At 36.5% G+C, this 19,889-nt stretch overlaps 1 protein-coding gene and 1 pseudogene across 9 annotated transcripts; both read left to right on the top strand.

Moving 5' to 3' along the window:
- The first annotated feature begins 1,059 nt into the window (after positions 1–1,059).
- LOC111284467 (RNA polymerase sigma factor sigC-like) lies at positions 1,060–5,519 on the top strand (annotated as a pseudogene). The gene is made up of 8 exons (XR_016342595.1): positions 1,060–1,128; positions 1,195–1,303; positions 1,733–1,893; positions 2,012–2,583; positions 2,675–2,902; positions 3,741–3,885; positions 3,991–4,191; positions 4,658–5,519. The product of XR_016342595.1 is annotated as an RNA polymerase sigma factor sigC-like (transcript).
- Positions 5,520–6,380: 861 nt separating this feature from the next.
- On the top strand, positions 6,381–19,680 carry LOC111284857 (uncharacterized). Of its 8 annotated transcripts, none has more exons than XM_022873905.2 (23): positions 6,381–6,538; positions 6,909–7,735; positions 8,778–8,893; positions 9,286–9,494; positions 9,826–9,945; positions 10,653–10,781; positions 10,875–11,000; positions 11,693–11,748; positions 11,840–11,939; positions 12,027–12,144; positions 12,365–12,574; positions 13,162–13,498; positions 14,352–14,445; positions 14,882–14,990; positions 15,205–15,476; positions 15,656–15,783; positions 15,948–16,182; positions 16,908–17,096; positions 17,197–17,483; positions 17,887–18,100; positions 18,193–18,435; positions 19,059–19,150; positions 19,246–19,680. In XM_022873905.2, exons 2-23 carry the CDS (start codon positions 6,912–6,914, stop codon positions 19,391–19,393), a joined length of 4,356 nt encoding a protein of 1,451 aa, XP_022729640.2. In that variant the 5' UTR covers positions 6,381–6,538; positions 6,909–6,911; the 3' UTR covers positions 19,394–19,680. The 8 variants fall into 8 exon arrangements, 7 of the variants coding, with proteins under 7 accessions (XP_022729640.2, XP_022729642.2, XP_089619102.1 ...); XM_022873907.2 differs by having other exon boundaries at positions 6,436–6,538; positions 6,906–7,735; XM_089762976.1 differs by lacking the exon at positions 8,778–8,893 and having other exon boundaries at positions 6,512–6,538.
- The last annotated feature ends 209 nt before the right edge of the window (positions 19,681–19,889 follow it).

Here is a 19,889-nt window from a genome sequence, read left to right as displayed (position 1 = left end):
CATGCAGAAAATGAAGGGCAATCATTCGTTGGGATGGGGCTTTATACTATTTCGGATGGAATTTGATAAATGAAACTGCACTACTATAAATATGAGCAATCCTTGGTCCACTTATATGCATATGATAGTGCACAGTGAATAGGGAAAACTCTGTGATTCCAAAATTCTGATTGTTACTGGTGATCATGGAGCATAATGAGCAAAGTTTTTAATCATATTGCAATATTGAACCCTTTCGGCCAATGTTGGACCTTGACGCCTTGGTTTTTGTTTTTTTGGTTGGGAATGGGGTGGTTGCCGGTTTGCCTTTGGGTATCTCAATCTGATTCAGCATTTTAAACATAAAATGAGATGAGTCCGCAAACAATGATCCATGGGCCCTGCTAAAATTAGTGCCCATGGACCCATGTCGATAAGTGGAAAGTGTTACTACTTACTAGAATCGAGTGTCAGCTTTGGCACTTTGGGCCTGATTCTAGTCCACTGTTTGATTAAGTTCACAGCGAAAGTTGAGACGGATACTGAAATGCAAATGCCGCAGCACTGAAACGAGAACTTGCCTCAAAAGTCAAATTGTGCTGGCTTCTGCACGGAGAAGACTCTGTTAAGTGACATGTAAATGGTCGATGAGATTGCAGAATATAACAAATTGTCACCTCAAACATGTATGTTTGAGAATAGCCTAGTTTTCTTTTTTCGTTCTCAGAGAATAGCCTCTTATGATGAAGTTTGAATATGAGATGAGATAACAGGTCAAAAAATAACTTGCTGCTCAGCTGAGCAGCATGTTGGGCTTGACGAAACAATCTTGCATTGGGCCACAAGTAATGAATCCAATTTCCAGTTTTCTAAGAGAGGAAATAATGCCCAATTCTAACAGACCAGACGAGGCCAGACGAGACCAGGGGCTGCACTTGACATGCGGCTGTACATAACCCAACCAAATCCAGCTACAAGTGTTTTGTTTTTTCTCTGGTGGGAAAGGCAATCTTGGGATTGTGCATTTTGGGCACTCATGTTGTCAAAAGTAGAAACTTTCGTTGACACGAGTCTTTTCAGATGAAGAATCGGTGGTTCAGGCGCGACAACACAAATAATAGAAAATTCCTTGATGTTTCGCCTGCTAACGTAACGTTTTTTTTTTCGCTATCGATCTTTATAACTCTGGCAACTTCATGATGATTTAAAGGTTAGTTTGTCTCTGCTATCTGGGGTCCAATCGGTTTCAGGCTGAATGGCAAGGGTGTTTTCCCAGTTCCCTCTCATTTTCTTGCCAATTCACCTTCCAGGCTCCCTTCGTCTGGTGAGTACAATGGATTTCAAATCCACCTTTCCTTCTTGCACTACCATAAAAGAAAGTTAAAATAAGTTATTAGAAATCCTGGCATTGGTTAGATTGAGATGATAGTAAATGTATCAGTTAACTTCCTAGTTGAATTTGTATTGCAGCATTATTTGAATGTCAATTGAAGCTAAGATAGAGGTTATCATCCATATAGGAGTGCCAATATGATGACTTGTCCTAAAATTAATTTCAAACATAAAAGTTGGTTATTTTCTGTTAAATTACAAGCCATTCAAGATCGTTGCTTTTACTATGCAGTCCATGCAATTGATTTCTTTTTCCCTAATTCAAACCGTGGTCTTATCTTATATTTAAGTGGCCTGTCTTTGGTTTGTTGTCATTTTTTTTTTGGGTTTTTTCACTTATATTGATTTTACTTTAACACAGTTAGAGGAAGGGAGGCTTCTTTTAACTCAGCTAGGCTGTTTTTCCAGTCTGTACTTTCTGATGAAGGCGTATTTTTATTGAACGATCCTCTGAAAGCATTCACTTCATCCTAAGCTCTGCAAACATTAGAAAATGGTTGCTTAGAAATTGAGGAAACGAAGGTGTGTGGTTATACCAAATTATTGGTACTAAGCTGCATAACACTTAATTGTACATTTCATAAGTCTCTAACCCTCTATTGTAAAGTATCTTGTACTATTTTGGATCTTTTTCTTCCAGGCAAACATTGCCAAGGGATCACAGTCACACAGTTGTTCGCATACTATTGTTGGTAAAACTCATGAACCAGTTGGAGGAAATAACTCTTCCTCATGCACAGCCCACTGGCATGCAAGGCATCACGTTATAGTTTGCTAATGGAAAATCTTGACGCTTTAGAGGAGACATTTGTTGATTCAGATGTATTAACATTGAAGAGGGAAATTCTACTACAACTAGGAAGGCTTGGAGCTCTAAAACTATTCAATATCTGTTTGTCTAGGACTCATGAAGCTTCGAATATTTTAGACCTATCTGATGTTCCTGCTGATAGTGTAGAGTGTAATATGAATGGCTTGGTGGATAGTCAAAAGGATAAAGTTATTGTTTGCTCTAGTAAAAAGAAGCAAAGACAAAAGAGAAGAGAAAGGGCAGTAGAAAACCCCACTATTTCTACACAATTGCTGCCTTCGAACATCTGTCATGGACACTTTCAAAAGCCCAAAGTTTCTTCAGCAAAAAGAATCTCAGACTCGAGAAGGAGAAGATTGATAATTGCTAGAAATGAAGCAGAAATGTCAAAGGGAGTTAAGGTTGTCTTAAAAGTTTAGTATACGGAATGCATATTCTTTTGTCACACACATCTTAAGGCAATCTTTGACTGCTCTATGCTTTCCCAAGCAGGTGGTTGCAAACTTGGAGAGGATTAGAGCAACTTTGGAAGAGGAAGTGGGGAGAGTTGTGAGCTTGAGTTGCTTGGGCAGAAGCAGCCAGAGTTAATGAGAAAGTGCTGCAACAGAATTTGCGTTTTGGTTGGTACTGCAGAGATGAGCTACTAAGGAGCACATGCTCCTTTGTCCTCTACTTTGCAAGGAACTACAGGGGTTTGGGAATAGCCCATGAAGATTTAATCCAGCTTAGTCAGAATTTTTAAATATGTTTGGCTTTTTATGTAATGTACTTGTTTTACTTTCTCTTCCAATCAAGTTGTTCTGTTTATATAAGTAATTTCCTGAGCAGATCTTGCCTGAATAACAATGTGGTTGCCTAGCTTTTTCCTTGTCTATGTTAACGACTCTGATGTTTCAAGATCTAATCAACATTGTTAATAATTATGGTGAACTTTCTTGTGGGGAGTATTATGTTCAGTTCTTGAACACTACAGTTCTAATAGATTAGTAAAGTATGTCTAAATAACAATATAATATCCTTGTGATGCAGTTTTCCAATTAAAATGACATACCATTGATACGTTCTCTCTTTTAATTAAAATTGAGAAATAGTCATGAATTAGCATAATCAAAAAGCAGAAAGCAAATGCAAATATAGAAAGAAAATGATTGTAATTTAGCATTCATAAAAAGCAAATTTCAACATAATTTATGGCATATTTGATTTGAAATAAACCTAATGGGTAAATGTATTTGCAAATATGTCAATCATGTTTCCTGTTATCTTTACTTTTATACTTCAGAAATGAAAAACATGAATGGAATTCTTACGGGTTTGTTGTTCCTTGCACCTATCTGTTTTATTGATCTTACCATAAAACCCTCCTTTTGCGGGGTCATGAACATAATCAAATATTCCATTTTCTTTTTTGAATTTTTGTACAAATCATAAAGTTCCAGAACAGCGAGATTTCAAGAAATCATGCCATGATTTAGCAGGACATATTTTCTTTTCTGTGCTATCTATTTCCTTTAGTTTCCTACCTAACCGCATATTCAAGTTTATTTTGTTGTTTTTGACAGGCGGGAAGTTTAGGAGTCCTACAAGGTGCAGAAAGGTTTGACCACACAAGGGGATGCTAATTTTCTACCTATATACAGTACTGGATAAGGAAATCAATTCCAAGGATGGTGACACGGCATGCTAGAGGGATTCAAGTTCCTGTATGTAGCTTTCTTCTCTAGTAGATTATTTCTTCACATATATACATGCTAATGAGGGCTGGAGCATGACTAAAGTGTTATTCTCCTGTTCTTCATTTTTTGTAGTGTACGTTAAGCAGGGCAATAGTTCAGATACAGAAAGCTCGAAAGGCCCTTGACAAAAGCCATGGGAAATACTCTGAAGAGGATGAAATTGCCAAGTTCACTGGCCTTTCTTTGACTAAAATGAGATCAGCTAATAAATGCTTCAGGGTTGTGGGTTCAATTGACCAGAAAATTGGAGATTGTATCCATGCAAAATATTTGGTATGTCATTACTTCTTTCTGTTCACTTTCATCTATTTCTCTCCTTTATTCCAAGAACTCAGAAATTGTTCATAGATTTGTTGTTTTGGTTCTCAAGGATAAGACATTGAAGTATTCGATCAGTTTTATGGATAAAAGGGATGCCGTCTTTGATCTCCCAAGATCAAAGTTTGACTCACAAAAAACTAATGTTAACAAATACTATGAAAAGTTGTGTTTATATTGTTAAAGCTATTATGCACGTGTGATGGATATATTCTAGAAAGTAAATGATGTGGGACAAGAACATGTTTGTTTTCCTCTCCCCTGCATTGTCTCAAACCCTCGGATGATAGTGTTTGGAATACTTTCCATTTTATTGCTTCTCAGAATCTGCTCGTGCATTCTTATTTAGTGATACAAGCTTGATATGGTGTCAATTAAGATTCCTTGATTGACAACAACACATGTGGCTATGATGATGCAGAAATTTATCCCAGATTTGTCCATACAAAGCCCAGAAAAAACTGTGATGAGGCAGCAGATGAAGGAAGATAGTCATGATCTTTTGAATGGTTTGGAAACAAGAGAGAGGCAAGTTATGGGTCTACGTAATGGGCTCAAGGGCTCCCCTCTAAAGTCTCTAGAGGAGATTGGGAGGCTTTTTCATGTGAGCAAAGAGTGGATAAGAAGGATAGAGATGAAAGCAATGACCAATTTGAGGGATAAAGAAACATGCAGAAATTTAAGTCATTATTTGGATTTGTAGTTTCGATTACCGTATGAGATAGCTCTAATGTTGGCTGTTTTTGGTGTTAGAGCCTTAGAATACAAGTAACTTGCATTCTCCAAAACTATGATAGATGAGTTGCCGGGGAAAGGAGCCACCATCTCGAAGAGGCTGGCAAAAGCAAAAGAAAAGAAAAACTGTAGATTCACTCTTACAAAATTTGAACTGAACATGGTAATTGTCTTAAAGTCTTCAAGTGGGCATTTTATACATCCTGAAACTAGTAACCTTAGCCTGGAAATGTCTATTCCATCTTCTTTTGGTGAAAGAAGTTCTAGTACTTATTTCCATGTTCTTACATCTCCTTTTGCAAGTGAACTTGAAGACTGGTTATTATACCCACTTGTATATTGCCTTTCAATTCTGCCAGAACTAAGCATAAATATTGAATATTCGTGGTAACTATCAGACTCTGGCAAATTTAGAAGAAAAAATGTCTATAAAACGTCAAGATTTTATGGTCTTGAAAAGAAAATAAAGAATGAATATTTGTTTTGGTCTTTCTTTTTTGTCTCAACTTTGGAGCTTCTTCTTCCAAATTAACTATCAAAGTCTATGATTCCACAAAACTTGTTAGTCTTTTTTTTTCCTGTCTCTTGCAATAGTTACAGAAAATAACTTCCAAAAGTGGTACTACTGTGGTACCACTTTCAACGAATGATAAAAACTAAATTTCTAATTTTTTTAATTCAAATGTAAATGAATTAAAAATAAACGAATTTTAATATATTTATGATTTGTTGGTTAATTAATTAATTTTAAAATATTATTTATAATTATTAATTAAATTTAATAAGTAAATTTAAATAAATATAATAAAAAATTGTTTATCCAAATTTTTATTCATTTACATCATTCAATATTAAATGAATGAAATATAAACAAAAATTATTATATTTATAATTTATTTATTTATTTAAAAATATTTTAAAATATTATCCCTAATTATTTATTAAATTTAAAAACAAAATAAAAAAAAATCCGTTAACGTTAGTGGGACGTTCTGGGTAGATTCATAATGCGGTGTCAAATACCCGAAGAAGAAGACTTGTCTGCTTGAGCAAGCAGCTAGCTTGGAGTAGAGCTTTTTCACCTGGCTTGAATTTACTACACGTGTCTTACCCTTCTTGCCAAGAAAACTGCTTCGTCACAGCACCCGAACCTTCCACAAGCCTCTGTTAAATCACAGCATCGAAAAGTTCACAGTAACCGTCCAATCACACACACCAAGCTAAGATACCATTCGCGTAATTCAATCAAATCCTGATGCTGTGCGCTTTTCCCACGATGGGTTTTTGCGCTCCAAGTGACCTGCGTTTCACTGGATTCACAATCTATATTCCCCAGAGCGTAAACGTCACTCCCTCACATTAATTAAGGTTGGGCTACTTTTATTAAGCTCAAGACTTAGACAAATGCTGCGCCGTCGTTTTAAATAACCCCCTTGAACAAAAGCTCCATAAAAATCTACAACATTCAATCTTACCCAAGCCCGATTATACATCCACGTTTGACTGGTTTCAAAACTGAAAAAAACCACCCTAACCAATCAAGATTTGGAAGGAAAGCCAAGCTCAAGTAAGCTTTATCATTCTTTATCTTTTGCTCATCTTCTTCACCCCGATAAAGCGCTCTCTTTCTCTCTCGTCTTTTACTACCGCTCTTTCCTTCTTCTTCGTGTCTGTGAAAAGAGCACTTTCTCTCTCTCCACAAACTTTTATTTTTTGGTTTGCAGTGAGTCAGAGAGAAAACCAATTTCTAGGGTTTTCATTTTTTTTTAATTTCAGAAAGTTTTGGATACAAAGAAAATTTATACAAAATAATTGTGAAACTTGTTTTTTCATGGTGGTTTCGACGGTTTTTGTCGTTGTTCCTGTATGTTTTCTTATCAAGAAATTTACTCCCAAACGGAATATTAACCCTCGATTCTAATGACTTTCATTAGCAGTGAATGGCTCGATATCACCCTCGCTTTCTCCATTTATTCACCTTCCTCTTCTATACCACCATTATATCTCTTTCATCTTCGACCCTCGAATCGGATTTTTCGATAATCGATTCGGATTCGGAAGCTCTTTTGTTCCATCAAGACTACTCTCCTCCGGCTCCTCCTCCGCCGCCTCCTCATGCCCCGTCGGTATCTTGCACTGACGATCTCGGCGGGATAGGTTCTCTGGATTCTACGTGTAAGATTGTGGCCGATTTGAATCTTACTCGTGACGTGTACATAGAGGGAAAGGGTAATTTCTATATCCTTCCCGGAGTTAGATTCCATTGCCCCTCTTTGGGCTGTTACGTAACCCTAAACATCAGCGGAAACTTTTCCTTAGGCGAAAATTCTACTATAGTTACTGGTACTTTTGAGCTCACGGCTTATAACGCTAGTTTTTTCAATGGCTCGGCCGTGAACACGACGGGATGGGCGGGGGACCCACCACCACAGACGAGTGGGACACCTCAGGGAGTGGAGGGAGCGGGCGGAGGTCATGGGGGCCGCGGCGCGTGTTGCTTGGTGGAGGATGGGAAGCTGCCGGAGGATGTCTGGGGCGGAGATGCTTATTCATGGTCATCATTGCAGGATCCATGTAGTTATGGGAGTAAGGGAGGGACAACGAGTAAGGAGGTGGACTACGGAGGGGGAGGTGGTGGCAGGGTGAAATTGCAGATTAAAGGGTTGTTGGATGTGAATGGGAGCTTGTTGGCTGATGGGGGTGATGGAGGGAGTAAAGGAGGTGGTGGATCAGGTGGTAGCATCTATATTAAAGCTCATAAAACGTAATGTATCTCTCTTGTCTATTTTGTCTCTTAGAGTTCTTTTAGTGTTGTTTTGGCTTATTTAGTTTCCAAAGTTGGATGGTTATCTTGTTTTGTTTGTTTAGTTAGTGAAAAACAGAAATGTAGGGAATAAAGAGAAGAAATGATGGCAAGTAGCGGAACATTTGATACTTAAGTGGCTGTTTACGTGACCCTGTTTAGGATGATTTTAAGAGTAAAACATTGTTGATTCTAAAAAGTTATTTAGTTGTTGAAAGCATTACATTTTCTTTGAGTTAGATTCTTAGTTGTAGGGGAGAGTAGAAGAGTTTAGAATAGGGGGTGAATAAGAGATGTTCTAAGTATAAGACTATCAAATAGTAGTGATGAAAGTTCAATTAGGCTGGTAATGACATTGTCTGTTGTTACGTTCAATTGGTCTCAGTTGATGAAACCTCTTAAAGCTCTATTATTTCTCTTATCATGCTTACTAACTAAAGTGCAGGATATTGATGAAACACACCCTAAAGTCTACTATTATTTGTTTTTGAACAAAGTTTTACTTCACTGGACATACTACATGCTATTCTTTGCAAACATCTAATGACTTTGGATATGAATACTGGTGGATTTGTAAAATAAACCTTCAATTATGTTAATGTGGAGAACTTGAAGCTTTATCCATTAGTAGTTAGCTTTTTTTTTTATGTAATTATTAGGCCACATAAGTATATACCTGGGATATCTGATGTGGAATGTCTGGGTGTAGGAATGGGATTAGGTCTAGTTACCATTTGTGCTCCATTTAGGCTATGCCTGGCATATTTTAGCTAATTTTTTTTTCTAAGTGCAAGGTGAAGGTAGCTGATGTTATCTTATGAATGCCTAGTACTGGCCTGTTCTTATGCTTTCTGTTGCTGCAATTCTGGAAATAATTTTCTTTGTCTTTCATTTGAATTATCTGACTCTCTTAGATTTATAACTATGGGCTAAATATCATTATGTTACCTGGGTATGGGCATGGGTTTTAATGCCAAAGTATCTGTTATTCTGTGAAGAGCAGGACTGGAAACGGCAGAATAAGTGCTTGTGGAGGTAATGGTTTTGGTGGTGGGGGTGGTGGAAGAGTTTCAATTGATGTTTTCAGCAGGCACGATGAACCAAAAATTTTTGTGCATGGTAAGCCTCTTCTGTTTTTGGCCATTTTTCATTATGATGGATCATAGGAAGAAGCTCAATATTTATTAAGATTAAGAAATTAAAGCGTTCTTTTTATATAATATTTTTACAAATAAATTACTATCTAGTTGCTAAAAGAAGGGGTAATTTTCACATGACCCAGGAGCAAAAGATTGGCTAGATCTTTTAAGTGTGGGTTAGAGCAGTTTTTGATGATTATAGTATTTTGAACTATAGGGGTGCCTTTTGTTGGATGATAAGCTTCAGAAACGACTTTACCTTTGAGAGCTTTCTGATTTTGTCATTTAATATTTTGTGTATTGTTTGTTTTTGGCGCCCACTTAATACATTTATGACAACTGCTAGCTAATCAGTTGATTACTATCTTGTAGGAGGAGTTAGTCGTGGCTGCCAAGAGAATGCTGGTGCTGCTGGAACCCTTTATGATGCTTTGCCCCGGAGTCTTACCGTTAACAATCATGATTTGTCAACGAATACAGATACTCTTCTTCTAGAGTTTCCTTATCAGCCACTTTGGACTAATGTGTATATTCGAAATTGTGCCAGGGCTGCTGTTCCGTTGCTTTGGAGTCGTGTCCAGGTTTGAGAATTTTAAGACTTTATTTTTTAACAAGATACTAAAAAATGTTGATATCTCTGCACACTCTTGGAGTTCTCATTGGTTTGGATGCTTCAAAGTGGGTTTTCGGGTTTTATTTGCTTTTTTACCCATCTGGGCTAAAAGTAAATTGAGCATACACCTTTAATATTTGAAGTTCTTTCTTTAAGGTTTTTTACCTTGTTTTGGAGTTGCTATCCTCTTCTAGCACCTCCTTCTGCATTGCACATTTTATGATTATGCTTGTAAAATTCAAGAGATAAAATTAGGTTTGGTATGAGGAATCTAATTCTAGTGTTTGTTTCTTATTTAGGTGCAAGGACAGATAAGTCTACTATGTGGAGGGATGTTGAGCTTTGGGCTAGCACATTATGCATCTTCAGAGTTTGAATTATTGGCAGAAGAACTGTTAATGAGTGATTCTATAATCAAGGTGACTGATACATTTTCACATTTTCTTGAAGGATGAAGTCTCATATTCTTTTTGGTATCATTAAGTTAGGCAATATTCTCCATATTTGCTTTATTAGTTATATTCTGAAGTCTTATCATTGTCACATTGTGAAGTTGTTAACTAATTTAAAAAAAAGAATATCCTTCTTGAAGTAGCTGAATTTTTTTTTTTTAAATACTTGAGGCTGCCCAAATTTGAACCTTGGTTATTGAAACTAAGAGTCCAGCACCTTACCAGCAGACCACGCGGCTGCTGGCTGAAGTAGCTGCTTTTATTTTAATTGAAGTTTTATCTATATGTTCTATTATTGTAGCCATGTATTTCCACTTCATCTGACACAATTTAATGTTGTTAACATGTCTTTTTCAGTTCTGAAATATCCTTTATAGGAGCAGCTGGGTGATGGGTATTATGTAGAAGCTGTCTCAGCTGCTTTCTATCTATATGTTCTATTATTTTAGCCATGTATTTCCACTTCATCTGACACATTTTAATGTTGTTAACATGTCTTTTTAAGTTCTGAAATATCCTTTATAGGAGCAGCTGGGTGATTTCTAATGAGAGTATTATGTAGAAGCTGTCTCAGCTGCTTTCTATCAATTTCTGCCTTAGTTGACCTTTTCTGTTCTTTTTTTTTCCTTCCTGCCCTATTTATAATATGCTGCTGATACTTTATAACGCAACAGGTCTATGGGGCTTTACGCATGACTGTGAAAATATTCTTGATGTGGAATTCCAAAATGCTAATAGATGGTGGTGAAGATGCAACTGTTGCAACTTCATGGCTTGATGCTAGTAATTTAGTTGTTCTCAAGGTGTTTAACTACTGCACCTTTGCCATTTATGTTGTATGTTTCTCATAATGTAGTCATTCTTGACAACTTCAGCCTCCCTTTCTTCTTACCCAGGAATCATCAGTCATACATTCGAACGCAAATCTGGGAGTACATGGACAAGGTTTTTTGAATTTATCTGGACCTGGAGATAAAATTCAGGCTCAACGTCTGGTCCTATCACTATTTTACAGTATTCATGTATGTAATAATTGATTGGTTGTTTTCGGTTCAAAGTTTATAAATGTTTTGGCTTGTGAATTTCTGATTTTATATGGTTAAAAATTAAGGTAAATTAGGTTTTCGGAGAACATTTTGATTTGGAGGCTAATGTCTATGACTGGTTTAACTTTTAATGGCTGAGTGACTATTTTGGATGATAAGGATGCTTCTCTAGTTCTCTGCTGGTAACTCGTTAGGTTTACGGCTTTCTCTAAACTTGCATTTTCATTGGTGATCCATCATCTTGTCTTCAGTTTTAGTAAGGAGAATAATTTCTTTATAGTTTCACCATGATTCATAATGTTAAGCACAGTATAAAATTTTCTTATGGAAGTGTGAGTTTGACTGTTGGACTGTTTCTCTTTTCCTTGGGGGATAAAACAATCTAAATTTCATGTAATTCTTAGTTCTTTTGTTGATATTACTTGCTGCCATATTCATGTACATGCTGGCGGATTAGACTTCCTTTCACCACTATCAAATGATTCAATCATCATAACAGTTAAACAGAAAGTTGCATCTCATGGCCACATCTATGGTAAAAATAATTTTGAATGCCATTTGTGAGTTGTGATGAATCCTTGCTGCGGGATTCATATAACGTATGATGGGAGACTTGTATTGGTTGTCCTGTATGATTAATGAATTACTTATGTCTGTTTTGTATGAAGGTTGGACCTGGATCTGTTTTACGTGGTCCCCTAGAGAATGCATCATCTGATGCCGTGTAAGTTTTAATTTTGGCTGTATCACCCTTGTGTTGAAGGTTTGTACCTTCTTATTATATATCTCATTGTTCTTCATTTTGCATTTGGCAGTACGCCAAAGCTTTATTGTGAGCTCCAAGATTGCCCCATTGAACTACTTCATCCACCTGAAGATTGCAATGTGAATTCGTCTCTGTCTTTTACGCTCCAGGTGTATATTCAATATAGTTGTGCAGTAATAAACTGAGAAATGTGCTTGCTTCTGCTTATTTAACTGTTTCATTAGTTTGAATTTTAGATATGCCGAGTTGAGGACATCACTGTTGAAGGTCTTATTATGGGATCTGTCGTTCATTTCCATCGGGCAAGAACGATATCTGTGCAGTCTTCTGGAATAATCAGTGCTTCTGGGATGGGTATGTTTCTCCATTGTCGTTTAGGTTCTATTTTCTTCAGTTTCTCTCTCTCTCTCTCTCTCTATATATATCTACACACGAGTGTGTGCATACACATTGATCAACTCAACCATAAAGATGGTCTTATATACCTTTTTATCATCTCGTATTTGTCTTGAAGAAAAGTAAAGAAAAGACAGCTGAGCTTTGAAACTTGTTAAAAGTTTTTATTCTTATACAGGATGCATAGGTGGTGTGGGTAGAGGAAATTTTTTAGACAATGGTATCGGTAGTGGCGGTGGCCATGGTGGTAAAGGGGGGCTTGGATGTTATAATGGTAGTTGTGTTGAGGGTGGTATTTCATATGGGAATTCAGAGTTGCCCTGCGAACTTGGTAGTGGAAGTGGAAACGAGAGCTCAGCTGATTCAACTGCTGGTGGTGGTGTTATAGGTAAGGCTTTTGGGTCTTTTTTTATGTCATATATTTATGGCTCTTTTTAATTTCTGAAGATTGTGATGGGCAAGTCTCAGCAAGGGTTGTTTGAGTTTCATTTTATACATTGTTGTCTGTTTTCTCTGAAATGGTTATGTTACTAGGTGAAATTTTATTGATCATGCTGGGCAGCTAGAATTTTAGTGCGATCGGTTGGTTGATTTGCGGTTACTGAAACATGACTTCTTTCATCTTGGCCTGGGATTGAAGTATCATGTGTATTTTTGCTTATAATTTACATTATGAAACGTTGAAAAAGGTTTAATTCCTTTATGTGTGAAAAAGGGGGGCCATGTTTGAGTTATTGTATTGTCTTAGACTCCTACACACTCTTTGGTAGGAAGGATAGAAAGGGTGAAGGAAGGAAAAAGGCTTAATCTAATGGTTGAGCTACAAAATAGTACATTTTATGAATCTCAATCATTCAATTAAAAAATTCCATTCTTCCCCCTTTCAATCCTCCCTACCAAATATAGCCTTAGTGAATAGCTACTGCTTTATTTAAGTTTGTTCCTTAAATTTTCATGAGATGTTATGTCTGACAGTGATGGGTTCCATGAAGCATCCATTGTCAAGCTTGTCTGTTGAGGGTGCTGTGAGGGCTGATGGAGAAAGTTTTGAAGAAACTGTCAGGAAACAAGAGTATTCTGTTTCTAATGATTCAAGCATAGCTCCTGGGGGTGGTTCTGGTGGTACTGTACTTATGTTTCTGCACACATTGACTCTTGGTGAGTCTGCTATTCTTTCGAGTGTTGGAGGATATGGTAGTCACAAAGGGGTTGCTGGAGGAGGAGGTGGAAGGATTCATTTTCATTGGTCAGACATTCCCACTGGAGATGTGTACCAGCCAATTGCTAGTGTTAAGGGAAGCATCTATGCTAGGTTTGTTTCCAACGAAATTTCTTTTTCTGAATGCTAGGTTACTGATGGTCCTACACATTTGATAACATTTCTAGGTCCATGATATATTGAACAATCAATGCACCAGGTGGTGTATGTCCATAAAATGATATTGTATGATAACTGCTAACAAGCTTTTCAACCTAGAATGTGTCACATTCTATGCCTATTACTTGTTTTCTTCCTTTTTTGATTGAGGGCATTAATAAATATAGATATTAATCAGAAGCATGCTCATTTTTAACCATGAAATGTCCAGTCCCTAATATTATTATGTGGAATTTTTTATGGATATGTTGGAAATGCACTGGTTTTATATGCAGTAACTGTTATACAATTTATGGAGCAAGTTGTATTATTTCATGAAGTGATTGTTATGCTTTGCTTTGTATTATTTCAGAATGTTCTAGACTGAATCCTTAAACTGCAAATATGTTGTATAAGATTTGCTTTCAGGACTATATTTGGGTGGTAGACTTAAATTGTTACACTATAATGCTTAGATCTCATCTCGGTGCTGCAAATCAAAGGCAAAGCTGTTAAGTTTTTGAATTTTTCCTGGCACTTTGATTGCATTAATGAGTAGTTGCTCCTTATACATGTCATTGCTTTGAAGCACCTGGCTGGAGCTATATCTTGACATAAAATGTATTCAACGGTTACGACCAGCACAGTCACTGTGTGCCAAAATGGCCTTCTTTTTTTGCTTTTCCGTTTAACTAGAAATTGTGTCTTTGCCATTTAGTTTATGCTTGTGATTTAATACTTTTCATAGACGCTTGTTTATGGAGTTTATACTCTTGGTATTGTGGTGATGTTTTGATTACTTTTACAGGGGAGGATTAGGAAGAGATGAGAGTGGTGGTGGAGAAAATGGAACTGTGACTGGTAAAGCTTGTCCAAAGGGGCTGTATGGGACATTTTGTGTGGTAAATTGGCAATTCTGTTGCATTATGAAGCATTTCATATTCTTTTCATTTAACATGGAATTTTGCAGTGAGGCTATACTTTTATTTGAGGCACTTGGAACTTTAAAATTTTTCAATATCCAAATTAACTTGAATTCTATTTTGAAATGCTTACTCTTTTAAGTTTAAGGGGGAAAAATTCTATCAAATCCAATTGTGGATGAATTTATGGGCCAATTTAATAAGAATGAATTTTTTGGAGGAAGTTTATTTTATTCTGATAGTTGTGTAATTAACATAATGTTGTCCATTTGTTCCCCAAATTGATTGGAGCAAGTCTATCTTTCATTTCTTTCTACTAGTATGTAAAAATCCTTCTTCTTTTTCCTTTATAACTGATACGAATTGGTTAATACTTTCAGCTTTTTGAGTTTGTTAACTATTTATGTTTCTCCAGGAATGTCCCGTTGGTACTTACAAGAATGTTAGTGGATCTGATAGTTCTCTCTGTCATCCTTGCCCTGCTTCAGAGCTTCCCCATCGTGCCATTTATATTGCTGTTCGAGGTACATTTGAATGTTGTTAGTATTGAAGAGATTATATCTAATATGAGATGCAAATGGCATACTGCTCTTATACTGTAGCTTTTGGATTTTTTTCTTGTCCTGAAGGTTTTTTTTTCTTTTTTCCTGATTTCATGTCCTATTTAACATAATTTAATTTCAAATTTTTTCTTCATAATGCTAAATTAATGTTCAAAACCTTCTCCTTTCTTCATAGGTGGTATTGTTGAAACCCGTTGTCCTTACGAATGCGTTTCAAACAGATATCACCTGCCGCACTGTTATACAGCTCTTGAGGAGTTAATTTACACATTTGGGGGACCTTGGTTATTTTGTCTTCTACTTATGGGTCTCCTCATCCTCTTAGCACTGGTGCTTAGCGTTGCGCGACTGAAATTTGTTGGGGTTGATGAATTACCTGGCCCAGCTCCCACTCAGCATGGCTCTCAGATGGATCATTCTTTCCCATTCCTGGAGTCATTAAATGAGGTTGTATACAATTTTTCTTTGTTGATTCTTTTAATTGTTTGATAGGATGGCTGGCCTTCCATGCTGATATTTGTATTCTTTATGATGTATTTTCCCAATATTAGGTTATCAATTCCCTTGTTCTTTTGCCCATTGTCCCCCCTGGCTGACTTCAATTGTGCCTTTTTTGTCCCTTTCAGGTATTGGAAACAAACAGAGTTGAGGAGTCACAGAGTCATGTGCACAGAATGTATTTCATGGGACCTAATACTTTCAGTGAACCTTGGCATCTGCCCCACACTCCTCCAGAAGAAATAAAGGAGATTGTGTGAGTTTATTGCTAATTTTTCTGTTGAATTGCTTCTCATACAGCAATATGTAATCTTTGATTGTGCTTCGTACTGGATTTTATTAATAAATGTATATTTTTGGCCAATTGATTTTATTAATATTTAATCATTATTTTGCACATTGATGTCCTTGACCTGGCAGATATGAGGGTGCATATAATACATTTGTGGATGAGATTAATGCAATAGCTGCTTATCAGTGGTGGGAAGGTGCAATTTGCACCATTCTTTCTATTCTTGTGTATCCCCTTGCTTGGTCGTGGCAGCAATGGCGCCGAAGATTGAGATTGCAACGGTTACGTGAGTTTGTGCGATCGGAATATGACCATGCTTGCTTACGTTCTTGCCGTTCACGGGCTCTCTATGAGGGGCTTAAGGTTTCTATTTATTTCTACTCTTGGTTTAATTTTTTTACTATTATGGCTTCATTCTACTCGTAGTTGTTTTTTCTTGGGTCAATCTCATAGTTGTTTTAGCTCCATCTTTGCTTCCTTTCTCATCATTATCTTTTGAAAACGAACTATTAGACATGTCTAAGGACTGAGATGGATGGCTTTTGTGCTCTGAACGCTTTCTTGTTTGATTGTTAAAACATTTTTATGTTCTCATTGTGATGTGTATCACTTAGAAAGGCAGAGTAGTTATTCTTCCTGTCTAATCTTATGTACCATCCTAAAGTTCTCATGAATTCTGGAGATTTTAATTTTTGTGTTCAATTTGTTTTACCAACATTTTCTAGAAATTACTAGGTTTTGTTTCTAAATTAAAAAGAAGTAAAGGACAGAATCAATGGCTCCTTTAATACATGGTTAGCTGGATGCCACTGTTTTGGAGGTGAAATGGTTGCCCCTAAGCCCAAAGTACATCATCAGTAGAGCTAGTGCTATATCTGGCAATATCGTTGCATTTGAGTAAAAAAGGCTACAAAAACAAAAGGAACACATGAAAACAAGTCTTACCGTTTAAACTTTTTGAGATTTATGCATTAATTCTATATTTACTAGTTTGACCGTTTCCTTAATCTTTATGCATACATGTGCTGTTAAAGCATGATTCTTGGGTGTAGCTTCAAACTTAAAATTCTGGTATTTGTTAACTCTAGGTATCTGCAACTTCTGATTTAATGCTGGCTTATGTGGACTTCTTCCTCGGTGGTGATGAAAAGAGAACAGACCTTCCTCCTCGCCTACCTCAAAAGTTTCCTATGGCTATAATTTTTGGGGGTGATGGAAGTTATATGGCTCCATTTTCCCTTGAAAATGATAACATTCTTACCAGTCTTATGAGTCAGGTTAGTTCTCATAGTTTAGCTATGTACTTGGCAAAATTATGGGTTCATCTTCCAAATTTTAATTGAAATGAAGTTCTGTTTATTGTTATACCTCTTATAGCTGGTGCCCTCAACTACTTGGTATCGACTGGTGGCTGGTTTGAATGCGCAATTACGGTTGGTTTGTCGTGGAAGGCTGAGAGTAACATTTCGACCTTTCCTTCAATGGCTTGAAACGCATGCTAATCCTGCTTTGAGAATCCATGGTGTACGCGTTGATCTTGCCTGGATTCAGGCTGCATCTGGGGGTTATCGCCATTATGGACTTTTGGTATATTCTATTGAAGAGGAAAATGAATCTATATCCTTGGGAAATACTGATGGAGGAGTCAGAACTGAACTTTCTTGGTAATATTTGTGTGTTGTGCACCATTATTTGTCTGAACTTGGACATTTAGTTCCATGTGATTGGTACCAAAGTCCCATTGTCATATCTTGAAGAGGTATTGGGTCAATAAAAGAAATACGTTCCAGCACAGGAATAGGATGACCTGTGGGGAGTATTAGACAGAAGCCCAAGGAACTAAAGTTAAAAACTAATTTTGCTTGTATCATCTGATGGAAAGAAATTCAAATTGTTGGGTTTTATATATCATATATTTGTGTATGTATATGATGGAATCATTTGATGCCTATTATATGGAATTTAACTTGGTTACATTCCTTTTTGCTTCAGTGTGAAGACCACATGCTTGCAAAATCATGCCTAATTATGTGGAATTTAACTTGGTTACTTTCCTATTTACTTCAGTCTGAAGACCACACGCATGCAAAATCAATCTGGTTATCGAAGAGAAGATGCCTTTTTAAAACAAGGTCACCGAAGCAGTGAAGGTTTTGCAAGGCGGAAGAGGAGTTACAGAGGGCTTATAGATACTAACAGCTTACAAATGCTTGAAGAGAAGAGAGATATGTTTTACCTTCTCTCTTTCATAGTCCATAATACTAAACCAGTTGGTCACCAGGTAGCTTGCATGAATTTAAGGATTATATTAATTTTTGTGTAAATTATCTACAGATCTAAAATTTTCACTTAACACCTTGTTTTTGATTGCAGGATCTTGTTGGCTTAGTCATATCAATGTTACTTTTAGGAGATTTTAGCTTAGTGTTGCTTACATTCCTCCAGTTGTATTCGATATCTTTGGTGCATGTCTTTCTGGTTTTGTTTATTTTACCTCTTGGCATTCTTCTTCCTTTCCCTGCTGGCATAAATGCTCTATTCAGTCATGGGCCAAGGCGTTCTTCAGGTCTTGCCCGTTTCTATGCTTTGTGGAACATAACATCCTTGATTAATGTCGTAAGTTCCTGTAGCTTTTAATCTATTTCACTTGATAAACATGCCTTTTGTTTTGGTCTTATTTTCCTACGACTCCTATGACAAAGAACAGCTGGTAGAAATTCTGTGTTCTGTGGTTTTGATTAATTGCACATCTCAACAGTTAAGAGAGAGGTATGAGAGATAGGAGCGAGTGAAAAGGGGTAAAATGGAATTTTACTGGGTAAAAATGAATTGTTGATAGGCCAGAAGAAAGAGGGGTCTGGTCAAGGGGAGATATGAGAAAGTATATAGGAAGATGCTAGTTATATTCCTCTTCAATTTGGGAAAGCTCTTAACTAGTAAAATATTAATTTTGGAAGTAATAAACCTACAAAATTGTTGATAATGATGAATCTATATATCATTCATTCCCCCATTCCCCTCTCCCTTAGGCACTAGAAAAATTTCTTTCCTCCCATCTTCATTTTTCACCCTCCCAATGAAGGAGTATTTGATGGCAAGGTGGATTTTTTCCCCTCATTTATCTTTTAACTCTAATATCCTTTGTATTCTTAGATGCTTAAAGTACGAGAAAGTAGTAAGATGTTTTGTTTTGAATCAGTATCTGTATGGTAATCATTATATCATCTTTCTTTCACCAGGGTGTTTCCTTTCTTTGTGGGTATATTCACTATAACAGTCATTTGTCATCAAGTAAAAGGATCCCAAACCTTCAGCCATGGAATATTAACATGTAAGTTGATGTTTTTAGGTGCAAAGGAAATTTAAGTGTTATACCATTCTTGCTTGACATGGGTGTCTGTCTCATTGGTGTGGTTTTGGATGCAGGGAGGAAAGTGAATGGTGGCTTTTTCCAGCTGGACTGGTTTTGTGTAAACTTTTCCAATCACAACTTATAAATTGGCATGTTGCGAATCTAGAGATTCAAGACCGCTCACTATATAGCAATGATTTTGAGCTATTTTGGCAGTCATGACCATCATCTCAAAGAGAATACTTACACGTTAACAAGGTTCTTTTCTTCAGTTTTTTACTGTTCTATTTTTGTATGTAACTTGAGAGTAACAAGTGAGTTCTTGACACGGTTAGAAATAGAAACAAAGGGGAAAAAATCTAAAGAAGAATATTAGAGAAATGAGAATGGCATTCATTCTTGTAAGTTCTCAAGATTTTCCTTTTAATTTTTGGGACTTCCAATGTAAATAACGAATTGGGGTACCCAAATGCTTTAGAGAATTCATTTGCATATTCATTTCGAGCTAAGTTGATATTGTTCCACCATTTGAAGCTTCTTATTGGACCGGTCGTTCTTGCAAGTTAACATAATTGAGAAGCATACTTTTGAAGTTGACTGGCTAATACGTTTTGAAGATTTAAATTGGTTATTTAGGTTGAAATCTCGCCCGATATTATTTTTCTTATTGAAAACAATCTTTAAGGAAAGAAAAACATGAACAAGGCTTCAAGCATTT

Source organism: Durio zibethinus, chromosome 6, assembly GCF_047325235.1.
Source record: "Durio zibethinus cultivar Kanyao isolate XHJ-2024 chromosome 6, ASM4732523v1, whole genome shotgun sequence".
Classification (NCBI taxonomy): Eukaryota; Viridiplantae; Streptophyta; class Magnoliopsida; order Malvales; family Malvaceae; genus Durio; species Durio zibethinus.
The sequence above is the reverse complement of the archived record's forward strand: the minus strand, read 5'-3'. Positions and strand labels throughout refer to the sequence as shown.

What these genes read in the sequence shown, in the direction of transcription:
- LOC111284857 (XM_022873905.2), top strand. Translation starts at nt 6,912, where the DNA reads ATGGCTCGATATCACCCTCGCTTTCTCCATTTATTCACCTTCCTCTTC. An exon ending in TATATTAAAGCTCATAAAAC is followed by an intron (nt 7,736 to 8,777) that starts GTAATGTATCTC and finishes TGTGAAGAGCAG; the next exon opens with GACTGGAAACGGCAGAATAA. An exon ending in TTACCAGTCTTATGAGTCAG is followed by an intron (nt 17,097 to 17,196) that starts GTTAGTTCTCAT and finishes TACCTCTTATAG; the next exon opens with CTGGTGCCCTCAACTACTTG.